Here is a 17,549-nt window from a genome sequence, read left to right as displayed (position 1 = left end):
CATTCATACACAAATGGAATTGAATAGAATGAATTGCCTGAATAGAATAACAACTGAAAACACATACATTTCTTTCAACCATTATGAATGTTATGTATTTTAGACCATTTGTGGAGGTGGTTCAGGACATAACCTTGAGGGCAAATGAACCAAGTAGCTCGAGAATTCAAACAAGAAAAAAAAAATCAGACATAAACAACAATAACGGAAATAATTTCACAACAGCATATCTGGTATAAGGCTCTGTGAGCAATGGGAAGTTGAGCAGGCTGTCAGCACCAGCTCTTTATTCATTACCAGTGACTCAACAGTGTAGCACCAATACAATGTTGGGTGCATTTTCATATACAGTATAACACCCAGTATTGCAAATCTTAATGGTACTCCCCTGAATTTACCATTTAATGTCATGCAGCAATTAATAATAGATGGTAAAATTTGAAAATAATAAAAACACATCCTTGCACTCAAACACAAAATCTCATGGACCATGCTCATGATATATGCAGCTCTCTGGATGAATTTTTCAGCTCTACAGCCAAGACATGCTCAATTAAATTCAGTGGCACATTCAAGTCTGAAAAGCACCAATAGTTCGGCTGCAGATGTAAAATTTACCAATAGATGACAGCTATATGATGACCAGGGGGACATTAAAATGTGTCAACTGTCAGTCACAACTTCAAAATTGTAAAGTAGGTGAAGTATAAGATGGTGAGTTAGAAACAGAAAGACTACAAAGATACATTATAACATAGCTGTAAGTAAACTGGAAATACTATAGAATTAAAAAACTATAAAAAAAAAGAAAAAAGAGAGAGAATCTGAAAGCTAAGAAAGAAAGAATCTCCAAATATGAACACATTCTCTGAAAGTGCAATGATTTCAGTTTGGTGCAAGGGCTGCTTGTCCATTTTTCAACAGTTTGCCAATACAATACCCAAGTTTCAGTACGAATACCATCACAATAGTTTTAAAACACTTACTTCGAGGAATTCTACATTCCTTTCTCATTTAAGAACAAAAAAGACAAAGTTCTCAAATGTTAAATGTTGCCTAAACACAAGCAGATGTACAAAAACTTTGTCATCATTAAATATTCTAAAACTGGCCAATTATGAATGTAAATCAGAAACTATCTGATCACAGAGGTCTTCAACAGGATTATGAATCTGACAGCAAGTTTTGGTATCTCACATATTTTATACTTGGTTCAACAGACACATTTCAATAAGGCGTTAAAATAATAAGGATCGACACCAATCCAGAAAGCTTTCAGCTACATTATGAACATGTCCTTCTGAGAAAAATTAGGTCTGCAAAAGTCACCGAGTGCTTATTAAGCCTCTTAAATCACATGGCCGGTGTGTAGTTTGCTGATCAAGAAAGATCAAAAATGTGTTAGAATAAAAAAAAAAAAAAAATTCTTTTCAAAAATAACATATACACCTTGTGCACCAAGGTAATCCCAGTTTCCATCAATTGCTGTGTTGCACTTAACAAATCTGTTAACAAAGATCATTCTGAGATGAGTGCAAACTAACACACAAATGATTTGCTTTCATTGCATACAGTTTAAAAATTACAGCCTGTGTGACTGACATGTCATGTTTTACTTTGTCAAAGCTTTTCGCAGAGACATTTTGATCATGTGTTATCAATTCTTAAGTTATGCCTGAAGCATATCAGGCAAGCACTGTATTAAGACACACACAAAATCCTCAAGCTATCACAGATGCACTTTGACTAAACTGATGACATATAGTTGTTGGACCTGATGTCCCCTTTCAATCTCAAACAAAAAGTGTATAGTACTAAAATACCCACACACACACACACACACACACACATCCCTTACTTACTGCGATGCTTATTCATCTCTAACATACAAACCTATTGTCTGTTACCAGTGGAAACAGCTAGTTCCGAAGAAGAGCACTTGGAAACATCATGAAGAAACTGTATGGTTGCTCAAAAGACTATAAAAAGGAGAGTGTTAAAATGTATCAGTGGTTTACAGTCAGAAAGAGCAGCAGTAAATGTTTATATGCCATCTGAAGGCACTACAGACAGACTCCTGATTTTGTTGTTGACTTGTGCTGATGAATATGTGCAGTACCAAAGTCTAGTTTGACACAGTGCAGCCAGTGTGCCCCAGCACTGCCCGTAACATGGATAAGGGGGTTATATGCAATAATAAAGCGACCAGCTGAGGCACTTAAATCCTAATTGGACCAAAACCTCATTAAGCTGGAGGTTCTGGTCATTTTATAGCTGAAAGAGATGTGGTCTAACTGTTCATACCTTGTGTGTGTTTGTGTGTGTGTGCGTGGGAGAGGTACTATCAATCTCTTATGCTAGCAGAGTAGGAGAATTGTGGAAAATGCGCTTGCTGGCTGGGGTCCTCACAGTCCAGACTGTTATCTGTAAGAACAAGGACAGCAGAAATCACTTGTCACATTAGAGCCAACAAACCAGACCTTGACCATGGACATTGTGGATCGGGCCATGCCACAGTGTTCTGACAGAGTGTAGCTGTCCCGACTGTAAAGTTCAACCACAGTCATGACGATACTTACACTTGTCCGGAGGAGTGAGTGTGATGGTCTGCGCAGTGAACTCCTCATCAAAGTACCGGGTGTCTGTCTCCGACGTCACTTGTGGTTTGAAGAGTGGAGTTAGCTGATTTAGAAAGGGAAGAACATTGGTAAAGTAGGCATTCGATTGGGAGCATGCTGAATTTATTAAAGAGTAACATGTAGACAAGGGTCTGTGGGTCCACTAGAGGAATTGTTCACATACTGCCTGTGTACTTTATACATACCTGAAATAATCAGAATCAGAATTCCTTTATTATTAAAAATATATCCACTAGGGGGCAGATCAGGTCAGTATCATCCCTTACTAGCACTGAGATCTTGCTTGAAAAACTTTTATTTTTCACAACATGAACATAACTGAACATGGCTACACTACTATCAGCTGATAGAAATGATAACCACTCGTTCGGTACTGACTTTAGAATTTAAAAACATCCGTCAAACAGACCTGAAAAGACTTCATGGTGGGTGGGTATTAATGGATCACTACACAACAAAAAGCTGGATGTTTCAAACCCTTCTGCAATTTAGCGTTAACAGGACAGAAGTTGAACACATCCGTAAATAGTACATTACTCCAAACAGACACTCAGCTAGCAATTACTATAATGCCCTGCTATGCCAATAGTGGTATGGAACAGCTTCAAATTGTTCAAAATTCAGCAGCTAGACTACTAAACAAAAAAAGATATTTTTTCACATAGTATGCTTGTACATATGTTTCATTATTTACCTCTAGCAAGTGTAAGCACTTTGTGTTCATTGCTTGAAAAGTGTTCTATAAATAAAATTATTATTATTGTTATCATCATCATCATTACTAAGACAAAGCCCTAGGGATGTGAAACCTCATCACTTACATGACAATAAAGACAATTCTGATTCTGATCATCATTATCGGGTGTTTCAGTTTCAGTCCACTTCTTGTGAAGCTCTCCCAAGTTCTTGAACTGACTGTAGTTGACAATCTTCTCAAGGCTGCAGCCATCCCTGTTGCTTGTGCACCTTCCCTAGCACTTTGCGAACAGCCAGCCCTTACTTTCCTTGTGGAAGGTGTTGATCATCATCTTCTACTGTCAAGTCAAAAGTCTTCCACCCATGACTGTGGTTGCATGTACTGAGATACCCGGTATTTATACTGTATGTCAAATTATTGTATAATGATTTGATCACATTCAAAATGAAATTTTCTAATATTCTGAGATAGTGGATCTTTGATTTTCATGAGCTATAAGCCGCAATAACTGAAATTAAAACAAAAAAGGCTTGAAATATTTAACTTACTGAATTTAACGTACTGAATCTAGAATATATGAAAGTGTCACTTTTGAATTAAATAAAAAAAAACTTTTCCACAATATTCTAATTTTGTGAGATGCACCTGTATAATTAGTATTAGAAAAGAAAGCTTTATTTTATTTTAATTTATAGAAATAAATTTAATCTGTTTTGTTTTTATGTACCCTTAGATTATTTTTATCTACGTGTGTAAGTGTGAAAACGCTGACATTAAGGCTGAAAAACACCAACCAGTTTCACTTCATCTAGCTTTATGATAGCTTACCTTCTTCTGTACCACATCCTGCCAGTTGATAGTGATGAAAAATTTGTGACTCATTACTTCTTTGGCATCATTGGGACCACCACCTAACCTGTCAGCCCAAACAAAATCATGTAAGAGTTAACAAGACATTTCCAAAACAAATACAGACACCTGATCATTCTGGTCAAATACCTCTGTTTGGGGTCCTTCTTGAGCAAGCCAGCCAGCAGAGACTTTGCCTCGGGTGACAGGTTCCTGGGGAAGCGGATCTCCTCCATGAGGATGAGCTCAAACAAACGCTCATGGTCCTGGTTGTAGAAAGGCAGACGGCCACACATCATCTCATACATGACTACACCCAGACCCCACCAGTCCACTGCCCGGCCATAGTCATTATCTTCTAGAACCTGAGGAACAAAAACAGGTATTAGAAGTGACTTTTGCTACCCAAAAAAGACAAGTATATATATATATATATATATATAGTTTCAGTCTTATTTATCAGATCAAAATCAGTGCGTTCATGTTAATGATGAATCTTCCGTACGTGTAGCTAATTATGGAGTTCCTTATGGTTCTGTGCTCAGAACAATATTATTCACCTTATAAACGCTCCCCATTGGTGATATTATTAGGAAACAGTCCATATAATTTCACTGTTTTCACAAATAGTGATCAATGAAATCAGATGAAGCCAATCAGCTACCCAACTTCAGAATACTCTGGATGGATGCATTACCTTGGCCACCATCCCCACTGTAAGGAATCTGGGAGTTATCTTCGATAAGGATATGGATATGGGATATAGGATCCTTTAACTCACACATAGCACACATGCCTTCTTTCATCTACGCAACATTGTAAGAATTAAGCACATATCATCTCAAAAGGATGCAGAAAAATTAGTCCATGCATTTGGTACTTCCAGGCAACTCCCTATTATCAGACTGTCCTAAAACAAAACAAAAATTCATATTACAGATCATATTTCTCCTGTATTGGCTTCTCTACACTGGCTGCCTGTAAAATTCGCATTAGAGGTTAAAATTATCCTTACATACAAAGCCTTTAATGATCATGTGCCATCATGTCTTAAAGAGCTCACAGTACCCTATCATTCAGCTAGAACCATATGCTCCCACGATGCAGGGTTACTTGTGGTTCCTAGAGTCACCAAAAGTAGAATGGGAACCAGAGCCTTTTTTTTGGGGGGGGGGGGGGCTTTTGCATTTTAATCAGATAGGATAGCTGGAGACATGACAGGAAAGGAGGGCAGGGAGAGAGGGGATTACACGCAGCAAATGAGGTAGAGACAGGAGTCAAACCTGTGGCCACTGCAGAGGACAGACAACCTCAGTACATGGGTTGCACACTCTACCAACTGAGCTACAGGGGCACCAAGGAACCAGAGCCTTTTGTTATCAAGCTCCTTTCCTGAGATTCTGAGATGCTTGATAAATGCAGGTACTGCAACTCTTCACATGTACCACTTTTTAATCACATACACACAAAACTGAGAATATGTAGCATTTCTTAGTAATGACAGCTGTTTATAATGTGTGTAAAAATGTGGTTAATGTGTAGAAAGTAAATTGTGTGTGTGTGGGTGTGTGTAGTGCCTTACTTCTGGTGCCAGATATTCAGGAGTTCCACAGAAGGTTTTCATGGTAGCATCAGGAGTAATGCCCTCCTTACAAAGACCAAAATCAGTAATTTTGATGTGGCCATCTTTGTCCAGCATCAGATTCTCCAGCTGAGAGAGAATAAAATAATATGTATGTCAAATATCAGTCATGTATAAAAAGATATATTATGGGTTTGGAATTCATATATTTTTTTAAATAAACGTGAAAATAAACAGCCTGTTTTTTGTCTCACTTAACACTTTTTTGAACTTTTGAATTCCGAATTTTGACATTAAAATGCTGCTGAATTCTTTCAGAAAGCAAACACAAAATTTATGGTAAATTAAATCTTTCTAACAGTCAAGAACTATGCAGCTTTGTGCCTGGTTAAATTTAGATTTCAACTCAATTTCAATTCAGTTTATTTATATAGCACCAATTCACAACAAAAGTTATCTCATGACACTTTCCAGTTAGAGCAGTTCTAGACCATATTCTTTCATTAAATTTTGTAATACAGAGAACCCAACATTCCCCTATGAGCGAGCATTTGGCAGCAGTGGTGAGGAAAAACTGCCTCTTAGAAAGCAGAAGCAGAAAGCAGGCTCTAGGTGGGCAGCCATCTGCCTTGATCGGTTGGGTGGTTAGATGGTCAGATGTCTTTCTGAGTTCTAATCTGCTTGTTTAGTTTGATGTGTTTCTACAAAACCTGCCCCTGTGGTCTGTATTCTTTGTGCTGGCTGGTAAAAAGTCAATAATAAAACAACACATATTTCAAAAGTATACAGTGCCTATAAAAAGTATTCACCTGCTTGGATGTTTTCCCTGTTTATTGCTTTCATAAATGGAATCATGCTCAATATAATTTGGCTGTTTTGACAAAAAAATACCAAAAAAATGTAAAAATAATTAAAAATATGTAATGTAAAGTGAGTGAGTTCATAAATTTTCACCCCCTTTAAAGTGACTGACCTAATTCAGCAGAGGTCCAGCCAATTGGTACTCGTAGTCTCACAATTAATGAAATGGAGATCATCTGAGTGCAGTGAATGTGCCTCAAGTGACTGTAGTATAAAGACACCTGTGTCTGAAAGGTCCAGTCAGTGGTTAATCAGCATTCCTGGCTACAATCACACCATGAAGACAAAAGAACACTCCAAGCAACACTGAGAAAAGGAGTTGAAAAGTCAGGGGATGGATACAAAAAAAATTTCTAAGTCACTGAACATCCCCTGAAGTTCAGTTAAATCCATCATTAAGAAATGGAAGGAATAGGCACAATCAAAAGAAGTTATAAGTAAAAATGTTTCTAGCATTACATTTCATTTCTTGAGTGACAGAAAAGGACAAGAATGACTTGTTCAACTATTTCATGGAATGAATATTTAAAAAAAAAAAAAAAAAAAAATACTTGTGCACCACTGAAGACAGCAGAAACCCATTGAAGAGAAGACTGAATTTCTCATGGGAATAATACAGTATCTATCCTTCTATCTCTATCTAAGAAAGAATGTGTGAAGAGAGAACGAAGACAAAAGAAAAAAAAGAGGAAAGTTTATGTTGTGTACCATAGATTTTTTGGCCAGGCAAGGGTTCCTGTTGACCTGGTGGCCTGAAAGGCCCGTACAACACAGAGGAAACACTGGAACTAATGGATATGGTACAAGTATTCACCTTCAGATCGCGATAAACAACGTCACATGAATGGAGGTACTCAAGTGCAGATACAATCTCGGCACCATAGAAGCGTGCTCGATCTTCTGTGAACACCCTCTCCCTTGACAGGTGGAAGAAGAGCTGGAAGAGGCACGAGCAGATGAAGTCAAACATTTGAGATGCATTTGAGAGCACAGCAAGCTTTTGACAAAGTGACATTAGCATATCTCCATGTGATTGTGATGAGTATATGTGAGGTCTCACCTCGCCGCCATTGGCGTATTCCATTACAAAACAGAGTCGGTCATGGGTTTGGAAGGCATATTTCAGTGTCTGTGGGAAAAAAATGATCACATTGCAGATAGAGGTGGACTTCTGGCAGAGCTATGAAGTGTATAATTTTTTAGAGTTCTCACCGTGAGGAAGGGGTGCCGTGTGTTTTGTAACACTCTGCTCTCTGTAACTGTGTGGGCCACTTCATCCTGCAAAAAAAAAAAAAAAAAAAATTAGAAATACTGAAAACAGCTTATATAAAATGTAAAGGAGGTCTCAAGACAGTAAATATCCAGTTTCATATGGCCTCTGTGTCTCTTTGAGTCTCAGACCTGGTATTAACAAGCATCCTGAGTGATCTGATCACAAGCAGGCAACTCTGGTCTGGATGCACCTAAGTTACAGTGGGAATGCATCTGAGATTCAACATTCAGTGGTGGTCATGGTCACATGTAGCATCATTCTTTTGGTATGGGCCACTGATTATACATATACTAAATAATGCTGAATTCACAGAAAGTCACTAATAATTAAGCATTATTGCAGACAACAGCACATTAAGGATAGAGAGATTAACGCAATACATACAAAAGCTGCATAATTTCTGAAAGGAGACTTACTCCACACGCAAATTACATGCTGTCAACAAAATTTTACAATCCTTGTCTTCTATTGTAAAGTGAATGATCATCGTTGTTTGTAATGAGGCCCACCACGGTCGGGTTGTCCTCGAACTTTATGATGTGGTTGGCGCTGTAGGCAGGTGTACAGTCGTGGGTTAGCAGTGGCTTTTTCCCCGAACGTGCTGTGACAGAGAGCTACTTCAGGCTCTCACAGCTGTCCAAGTCGCTGAAATGGAGCAACATTTATTTTGGGGGGCAGCCGTGGCCTAGAGGTTGGAGAAGCGGCTTGTGATCGGAGGGTCACTGGTTCAATTCCCCCACCGGACGTGCAGGAAAAATTTAGGTGTGGTGGAGTGATTAATGCGAAAAAAAATGCCCCCCTCCTCCATTAGCCAGCTGATGTGCCCTTGAGCAAGGCACTCCCAATATGCTCCTGTGTGTGTTTCACTACATGTAATTTGCCAGGTGTTGCATGTGTGTTCAACTAAGGATGGGTCAAATGCAGAAGACCAATTCAGTGTGTATGTAAAAATATATATACTGCCAATAAAGTGATTCTTCTTCTTCTGTGAAGAGCAGTGGACTCAGATCACATCCCTGCGGCGCACCTGTGTTAAGTGTAATGGTCTTCGAGGTGTGCAACCCGCACATTTTGTGGCCTCTCTGTAAGGAAATCCAGCACCCAGTTACAGAGAGAGGTTTTCAGTCCCAAGTGACAGAGATTCTGGAAGAGTTGTTGAGGAATGATTGTGTTAAATGCTGAACTGAAATCCAGGAACAGCACTGGCCCGTGTGTTTTGTCCATCCAAGTGGGTGAGGGCTGGATGGAGGACAGCAGAAATGGCGTCCTCTGTGGACCTGTTTGGTCTGTATGCGAACTGAAAGGGGTCATGGGAGGGAGGATGGCCTTGATGTTCTGCATGACCAGTTGCTCAAAGCACTTCATGATGACTGGAGTCAGTGCTACAGGCCGATTATCATTGTAACCCGATGGTTGGGGTTTCATTGGGACAGGAATTATTGTGGCGGGCCTGAAACAGCCAGGGCCGGTCGATCGGCTCAGGGAGACGTTGAATATGTTTGTGAGCACATCCTTGAGCTCCTCAGCACAGTCATTTAGGACAAGACCAGGTATATTATCTGGCCCAGCTGCCTTGCATTTGTTGATCCTCTTCACACTGGCTGTGGACAGATACACTGCTTTCTCGGCCAGGGGAGGTGCGATCTTCTGTGCTGTCGTGCTGTTGTGTGTATCAAAACACCCAAAAAAGTCATGTGGGCTGTTTAGCAGTGAGATGTCGTTATCACAAGTCCAGAGAGCGGGTTTGTAGTCTGTAAGTCTCAGCTCCGCCAGAGACTGTGTGTCCCCAGTGTCACAGAAGTGATCCGATATTTTTTTGCTGTGCTGTTTCTTTGCTTCTCTGATACCACGAGACAGGTTGGCCCTTGCTGCTAATAGGCCTGCAATGTCTCCGGCCCTGAAGGCTGCATCCCGAGCCCGCAGGAGCCTGCGAACCTCCCCATTCAGCCATGGTTTCTGGTTAGCACAAACAGTGATGGTTTTCCTGTGCGTAACATCATCTGTGCATGCATGTTAGCCCTGTTAGCTGAATAGCGGAGTCCGGGATGTTGTCATTTAACCACGGCTCTGTAAAAATTATAGCAAAGCAGTCCCTCGTTTCACACTGCACAGATCGCAGAAGCTGTACGTCTATTTTATTGTCCAGTAAGCATAAATTTCCTGTGATGAGGGATGGTAACGCTAGTCTGTGTGGGCTAGCTGCAAGCCTAGCCTGGATGCCTCTGCTACCAACACCTCCTCTCTGGGTATGGTGTAGCGAGCGAGTCCGATGGTGTGGTATCAGCCTCAGAAGTCCTACGTCCTGAAGTTTCTCTGTGACTTCCTGATCCAAAACGTGATGTTTTGGGTTGTTCCTCAAATCCAAAAGACAGTGGTAGCTGTATCTTGCAACCACTGCAGAAGATGCACTACGACAACATGAAGTACTCGAGGAAACACTAGAAAAAAACACTAAAAGTTGGAGCGAGAGGGGCCACTTCGTCCGTGCACGCCGTCATCTTGAACAAGGCAAATTATGGTCCACTGTTTGACTTCATACAAAAGCAGATTGAAAAAACGAAAATCGGCTCAACCCTACTATATGCAGAGCTATATATCATAAAAGCATAAAATGATCAATAATGATGCACTGTATCAGTAGGTAGTGTGGCACCCAAGTAGTTTGTACAGTGCATCCGGAAAGTATTCCTACCGCTTTGCCTTTTCCATATTTTGTTATGTTACAGTCTCATTCCGAAATGGATTAAATTTCTCCCTCAAAATACCTCATAATGACAAAGTGAAACAAGTTTGTTTGAATTGAAATGTACCATGTACATAAATATTCACGCCCTTTGCCATGACACTCAAAACTGAGCTCAGGTGCATCCTGTTTCCAATGATCATCCTTCAGAGGTTTCTACAACCTGAGTTGAGTCCATCTGTGGTAAATTCAGTTGACTGGGCAAGATTTGGAAAGGCACACACCTGTCAATATAATCCCTCACTGTGGACAGTGCATGTCAGAACACAAATCAAGTCATCCGAGACAGGATTGTGTCGAGGTAAAGATCTGGAGAAGGGTACGGAAAGATTTCTGCCACATTAAAGGTCCATTAAAGGAGCACAGTGGCCTCCATAATCCATAAGTGGAAGAAGTTTGGAACCACCAGGACTCTTCCTAGAGCTATATATATATATATATATATATATATGTATTTTTTAAATAAATTTGCAAAAAAATTCAAGTAAACTTGTTTCACTTTGTCATTATGGGGTATTTTGTATAGAATTGCGAGGGAAAAATGAATTTAATCCATTTTGGAATGAGACTGTAATATAATAAAATGTGCAAAATGCAAAGCGGTGTGAATACTTTCCGGATGCACTGTACGTCTAATCAGCTACCTATCACCTGCTAGTGTGATTCCTGTTAAGTGACAAGCACATGAGCTTTATGAAAAGCTGAACATGTTTCAGCAAAAACGTATCCTGGTGGAAATCAGAGCCATCTGGCCAAACCCAAACCTTGCTTCCTACTGTCTTATCTTATCAGTACTGTCAAGGTTTTACTTCAGCTGCAAAACCTTGAGTAATACTTGAATTTGTATTGTTGGGCTCACTGAACTGCCCTCTCTGTTACCAGTGACATCAGACTTACAATTGACTGGTAACAGCACTGTATAATTATGACAAATATCTTATTTTGCTGGATCAGCTTCAAAAGACTTCAGCATCTCTCTCCACTTTTCAGCACCAGCCTACCACTTTTTTTCTTTTTTATTTTCCACACTATTTATCCATAAGTCACCACCTAACAGGAATAGGAAAGGGACAGGGCTCAGAAACAGTTAGAGCAGTGTAGACCAAAAGTAATGCACTGAAGACAGAGGCTGACACAAGTAATACGGTAGTGAGCTGGCTGCTCAGCTGCCTGGGCTTTTAGTTATTTTATTTAAGCTCTGGCTGCATCCATTTAAATATATGTACTGGTCATGAGAATCAGAATTAGCTTTATTTGCCAAGTATGTGTGACCATACAAGGAATTTGATTTGGATTTTTCTCTCTCCCATGCACCATACAAAAAATAAAAAATAGAAAATAAAAATAATAATAAAAATAAAGTATTTACAAAAACAAAAAAAACAAGATATAACACTGTTTGCATTCATGGCCTCTCTTTCAGATGAAGCAAAACTATTACAGCAACAGAGAACTTTAATCCTAGCTAATTTTCAGTTAATGATGATGGGAATCAGCTAATGGTCTGCTCCCATAGCAACTTTGTGTCTTTCATGATATAAAGTGGCACAAAGTGCCTCATGGCAGCAAATCAGCAGTATGAGATGAGAGTCGGTAGTTCTAATGAATTTTGTACATGCACGCACAAAAGCACACAGATGTACTCACGCAGACAGCTCTTCCTTACCTTGGCTATGATGACCTCTTTACGCAGTATTTTCATGGCATAATGTACTCCGGTTGACTTCTCTTTGACCAGAATAACCTTCCCAAATGTGCCCTTTCCAAGTAGTTTCAGGTACTCAAAGTCACTCATTGTCTGCAATATAGACAGGGTCAAGGTGCGAGAAATCATGAGGGTTGCAAATTTTACAAAAAAAATAAATAATAAATAAATAAAAAATTGGCAATCTAAACTAAAAACATCAACCTAAAAATTTTTATGAAAAAATGGTTCTCTTGTCAAGTAATATGCAAGTGGTAAACCCACTGTGACATCACCCATTGATATGTGGACTGGACTGTTTTGAAGCCTTGAAATTGTCATCATCATCTTGGTTTTTGAAAGCCAAAAGTGATCATATCTCAGCAAGAGGTTGGAGCTGTAGAGAATGTCCTGATTGTCTCTGACTAAGAAGGACACATCATGGTAATACCTGTCAATCACAATGTAGCCACACCATAAAGCATACCCTGCTTTATCATCTACCTACTCAAAATGGATTTTTTTATATTATATAAAACTGTATATTATAGATTTTGATTTTTAAATTATTTCATATTTTCTATAGTATTTGGATTTTATCAATACCAATATTAATATTGATACTGATACACTTCACTGATATAGCTTTTTGATGCTGATACTTATCAACACTCTTACTGAGGCACTCTTCATAATTTCTTGAAAAGATGTGAAAAAGAATTCAGCAGTGATTTGATTTTGTTTTATTTATTTTTTTGTAGAAACAAGTCATGTTCTGTGTTCTTCTCCCTACAGCTGAAAATATGAACAGCCACATACAACAGACAATTAGTTATCTCTTATTGTCAAGACAGATCAAACTAAGTTAAAATCGTCTGCTATATTGCTGTTGTGCTGCTATAGTGTCTACCAAGCATATTGTAACCAACTCCACTGTAGTGAGTGGGTGACAGTCCTATGACACCCTGCTGTTTTTTTTGTATGATTTTCTCTCATCTACTGATGAAGAATGGGTTAGACTGCTTTGTCTTGAGCTGTTCACTGACAAAGCCATGGCTGCTTGACTGATATCGTCTATGGGATTAAAGAACATAAATTACAAATTCTTAAAACTGATGCCTGATATTATTAACTACAGGCTTATTTCTATCTACCCAAAGTTTTGATGTTGACCTTCCAAAGATTTTTAACATTTAGCCTCTTTGTCCCATGTCCACTTTAGCCTCCTTCGTATCCTCTCTGGATCTCTCTCCCTGGATCTCTCTGGTTCTTCTGTTTTTCCCTGGATTCCCTGAATCACCTGTTTTCCCTGCCTTCTTGACCACCCTTGCCTCACCTGCCACTCTAACAACAGGGGCCCGTTTTAAGAAGTTCAACAAACCGGGAAGTCTGAGTTGATATACTCTGAGATGGACTTTCCGGTTTCAGAACAGCTGATCTGAGTTAGTTCAATCAACTGAGTAGACTGACTCTGGAATAAGTGTGCACCACGACTATAGAAAGTCATCATCAATGGAGGTCCGATACTACGATTCACCATGGCAATGGTCAGTGACAAAAAGAGGACACTATTTTTCGTCCGTAGAACTAGAAGTCCTCATGCAGGCAAATGCTGAGTATGAGCACATTTTTTGCATAAAAAACAACACGGCGGCAGCAGCAGCAAACCTGAGTGGGACAGCTGAAATATTGCTGCTTGAGTCAATGCATAAGTTTAGTATTTAATCACTCTTAAAATATCACAGCTGAAAACTGGTGAAATGTCATTGCACCTAAAAATTAATTATCATATAGGTGCAATCTCAAGTGGGCAAAAAGAATGTGAAAGCAGCTAAAAATTAAATGTGAAATCAAAATTCAATCAGGTAAGGCTCGAGCGTAACAAGCTAATGGTTGTACCTTACTGTAATAACATCCCTAACATAATGCAGTTTTCACATATACATGTCCTCATCTGTCCTGTTTCACTTAATGTTTTAATAATTAAGTAGAGCCAAGGAAAGTAATATTTAACTTCTACTCAGCCGAACAACAGAAAAAGGCACAGGTTGGGAAAACAGGCAGAGGACTACCACTTCCTCAGACACACAGGAGATGGCCCTGAGCCAAAATCAAAGAAGGAAAAATGGTACCAGTCAGCTAAGAAGTAATCGGAACGAGACAAACAATCCCAAAATCCTTTCCCGACATAAACGTAAATCTCCCTGCAAACTTAAGCAGCCCCCTTCATCTATAGGATCCTCAATAAATAATAATTTAAAAATGATTAGTGTCCACTAAAATGTGCATGACTGAATGAATGAATGAGGAAATGAAGCAGTGGCTCAGCTCTGTAAAGTGGAGCAGACAGAAACTCTGAAGAAACTCTGGCTTACTGAAGAAAACCTGCTCCCGACCAGGTTATGTTCACAGACAGTTACAATGCTAACTTACTCCAAGTATTAGTTACCTCTCTTTCTGAAATGGGCTTGAGTTACCCCTCTGTCTTAAGTGTGAGTTACCTTACTGAAACGTTTAACCCGGAGTTTCCCTTATCTCAGGCTAAGCTTACTCTTTCTGAAACATAACTCTTTGGTCACTTCAAGTATTCTGTTTTGTGTAAATATCCATCCATCCATCCATTTTCTATACCGCTTATCCGTCAGGGTCGCGGGGGAGCTGGAGCCTATCCCAGCTGACTACGGGCGAGAGGCGGGGTACACCCTGGACTGGCCGCCAGTCAATCGCAGGGCCAACACACAAAGACAAACAACCACACACTCTCACACTCACACCTAGGGGCAATTTAGAGTAGCCAGTTAACCTAATGTGCATGTTTTGTGTAAATATTTAGATCTAATTTTGATTAAACTGTTCAACGTATCTCTTCAGTATCAGTGTTTTTGGTTTTGGTTTTTATTCGCACTGTGAGTCCAGAATCAGTTCAGGATAAACACACTAACAGATACAGTAATTTTGGGAACATTCTGGGACTGCAAGAGCTTCATGAGGTTCTTTATGCTGGTTTCTGTTCAGTAAAAATCCTTGCGCCAGACTGTGTTTAAACTCACAGAAGTGCATCAGCGGTGCCACGGTAAGCGTCATACGTCACTTCTTGTTGTTGCGTGTTACTGGTGTTACTACCATCTCCGTGTCACTCCTTGATTTAACCACGCTTAAGTTGTTTTAGTCTCCACTACGGCTAGTAATTTCACATTGTTACTTTGAAGGTCTGCTTGACTACACACTTATTCACTCACTCTAGCGGTTTTCCTGTTAATCTTATAATCGTTTAGCGTCCGCTAAACTCCACTAGCTAGCTTTGCCTGTTCTACTAGCGATGGCTTCTCTGTCTCTCTCTCCTGCTCAGTGTGTCAGATGTTTTGCTATTCCTCTGCCTCCTTCAGTGAGACTGGTAAATGTAATCAGTGTAATTTAATTGCAGTGCTGGAGGCAAGGTTTCGTGAATTAGAAACGCAGCTCTGCACCATGTAAACAAAGTCTTTAGCTGCTGCAGTTAGCCAACCCCCGGTAGCCGCTGCTGACTGATCTAGTGTAGTTCCTTCTAGCCGGCTCCTGGTAGCTCCCGAACAGCCGGGAAACAAGAGAGACTGGGTGACTGTACAGTGGAAGTATAGTCCCGAACACAAGCCCACGGTTCACCCCCTACCTGTTCACGTTTCCAACAGGCTCTCCCCACCAACTCTGGCAATTGGCAGCTCTATAGTCAGAAATGTCAAGTTAGCTACACCAGCGACCATAATCAAATGCATTCCTGGGGCCAGAGCGGGAGACACTGAATTATATTAAAAACTGCTGGCAAGGATAAGCGTAAATACTAGGGCTGGGACTGCATTAAAGCATTAGGGCTGGGCAAGTCAACTCGTTATTATCGCCGACAATTAGTATTTTTTATTTTATCATTCATTAATGCAGATTTTTTTAGTGAGCAACGGTTAGATGGCTAGTGAGTAAATTAATTACACTGAACACAAAAAGAGCAGTTATACATAAAAGCCTAATAAAGATGAACACCAACACCTCTGCATCTACAAGAAATAGGAGAATTAAATGTGGACTGTTGAATATTAGATCTCTATCATCTAAAGCTGTATGTAACTTTGCCTAGTTGCCCGGACACTGTTTTTATTGTGAAATCAGTTCGAACTCGCTATTACCATTGTGTCTCATATATGGAGGCACTTGAAAACATTGTAGAGGCTGGCTTGACTGCGTTTTCAAACTGCAGGCTGGCTTGACTGCAGTGAATTTTCAGACTTTATACTCTAGTTCTTGACAATGATGACGACAGCTGTTGCACAGAATGTTCTCTGTATTAGATTCAGCCAGCTTCGCTTACAGAGAGAAGCCGATTGAATCTTGAAACTTCTCCCACTGACTGTTCTAATCACACTCTTGACCTTGTTTTGACATATGGCATTGAAAGTGAACATTTAATAGTCTTTCCAAAAATTCCTCTCCATTACTTAATAACTTTTGAGTTTGTATTACTTAACAACATACCACCAAAAAAACCTCAAAGCAATTCTATTGTCATTTACTTCAGTATCATATATCCGGTACCGCAGAACATTCCAATCCTAAAGAAAAGCATTATGCCAATCATAGTCCCAATTTGACCATTTTGTTGGTTGTGCTGCAAGCTCACTAAGGATAACACTCAACTCTATTGTCCCGCTAAAAAAGAAACACATAAAAGGAAAAGTACCATGGTATAACACTGTCGTTTGCATATTAAAGCAAAATGCACAAAAACGAAAAGAGAACAACTCTCTCTCTCTGCTCTCTGTTTCTCTGTAGAGCATGTGCGACTGTCAGTATACAGGGAAGAGCGGGGAGACAATGACCACTAATTAATCAATCACAGATGGTGTTGTTCTCTCAAACAGATAAACCAATTACAATCACTAAAATGGCTTGCCAAATGTACGGAAGCCATTAATATACCTCTATTACCCCGCTAAAAAAGAAACATATCATGCAAAAGAGACATGGTACAAATACTGAGGTTCACATATTAAAGCAAAATGCACAAAAAAATGGAGTTCCTAGTAACTCACATAATCTTGCTCAATCTGGCAAGACAGCCTTAGATCATATAGGAAGCAGCCTATTACTCAAAATTAATTGAGCATAACAAGAATAACCCCAGGTCTCTATTCAGCACTGTAGCCAGGCTGACAGAGAGCCATAGTGCTATCAAGCCTTGTATTTCCCAGTA

The 17,549-nt window shown here is 39.7% G+C and overlaps 1 protein-coding gene across 3 annotated transcripts in view; it reads right to left on the bottom strand.

The window, feature by feature from the left end:
- Positions 1-17,549, bottom strand: part of LOC124070155 (RAC-beta serine/threonine-protein kinase-like) — a 30,646-nt gene that overhangs the window by 1,395 nt on the left and 11,702 nt on the right. For 2 of the 3 annotated variants that reach the window (XM_046409746.1, XM_046409747.1), the window contains exons 6-14: positions 12,311-12,442; positions 7,841-7,906; positions 7,689-7,757; positions 7,443-7,565; positions 5,768-5,896; positions 4,336-4,550; positions 4,165-4,252; positions 2,580-2,682; positions 230-2,424 (exon numbers count right to left, since the gene is read on the bottom strand). In XM_046409746.1, the coding sequence (XP_046265702.1) occupies positions 2,345-2,424; positions 2,580-2,682; positions 4,165-4,252; positions 4,336-4,550; positions 5,768-5,896; positions 7,443-7,565; positions 7,689-7,757; positions 7,841-7,906; positions 12,311-12,442 (1,005 nt within the window). In that variant the 3' untranslated portion in view covers positions 230-2,344. Of the gene's footprint in view, positions 1-229; positions 2,425-2,579; positions 2,683-4,164; positions 4,253-4,335; positions 4,551-5,767; positions 5,897-7,442; positions 7,566-7,688; positions 7,758-7,840; positions 7,907-12,310; positions 12,443-17,549 lie in introns of those variants that run through there. The other variant, XM_046409749.1, reaches the window with a different exon arrangement.

The sequence above is a fragment of the Scatophagus argus genome, chromosome 14, assembly GCF_020382885.2.
Source record: "Scatophagus argus isolate fScaArg1 chromosome 14, fScaArg1.pri, whole genome shotgun sequence".
NCBI lineage: Eukaryota > Metazoa > Chordata > Actinopteri > Scatophagidae > Scatophagus > Scatophagus argus.
This window is presented reverse-complemented; position numbering and strand designations above follow the sequence as displayed.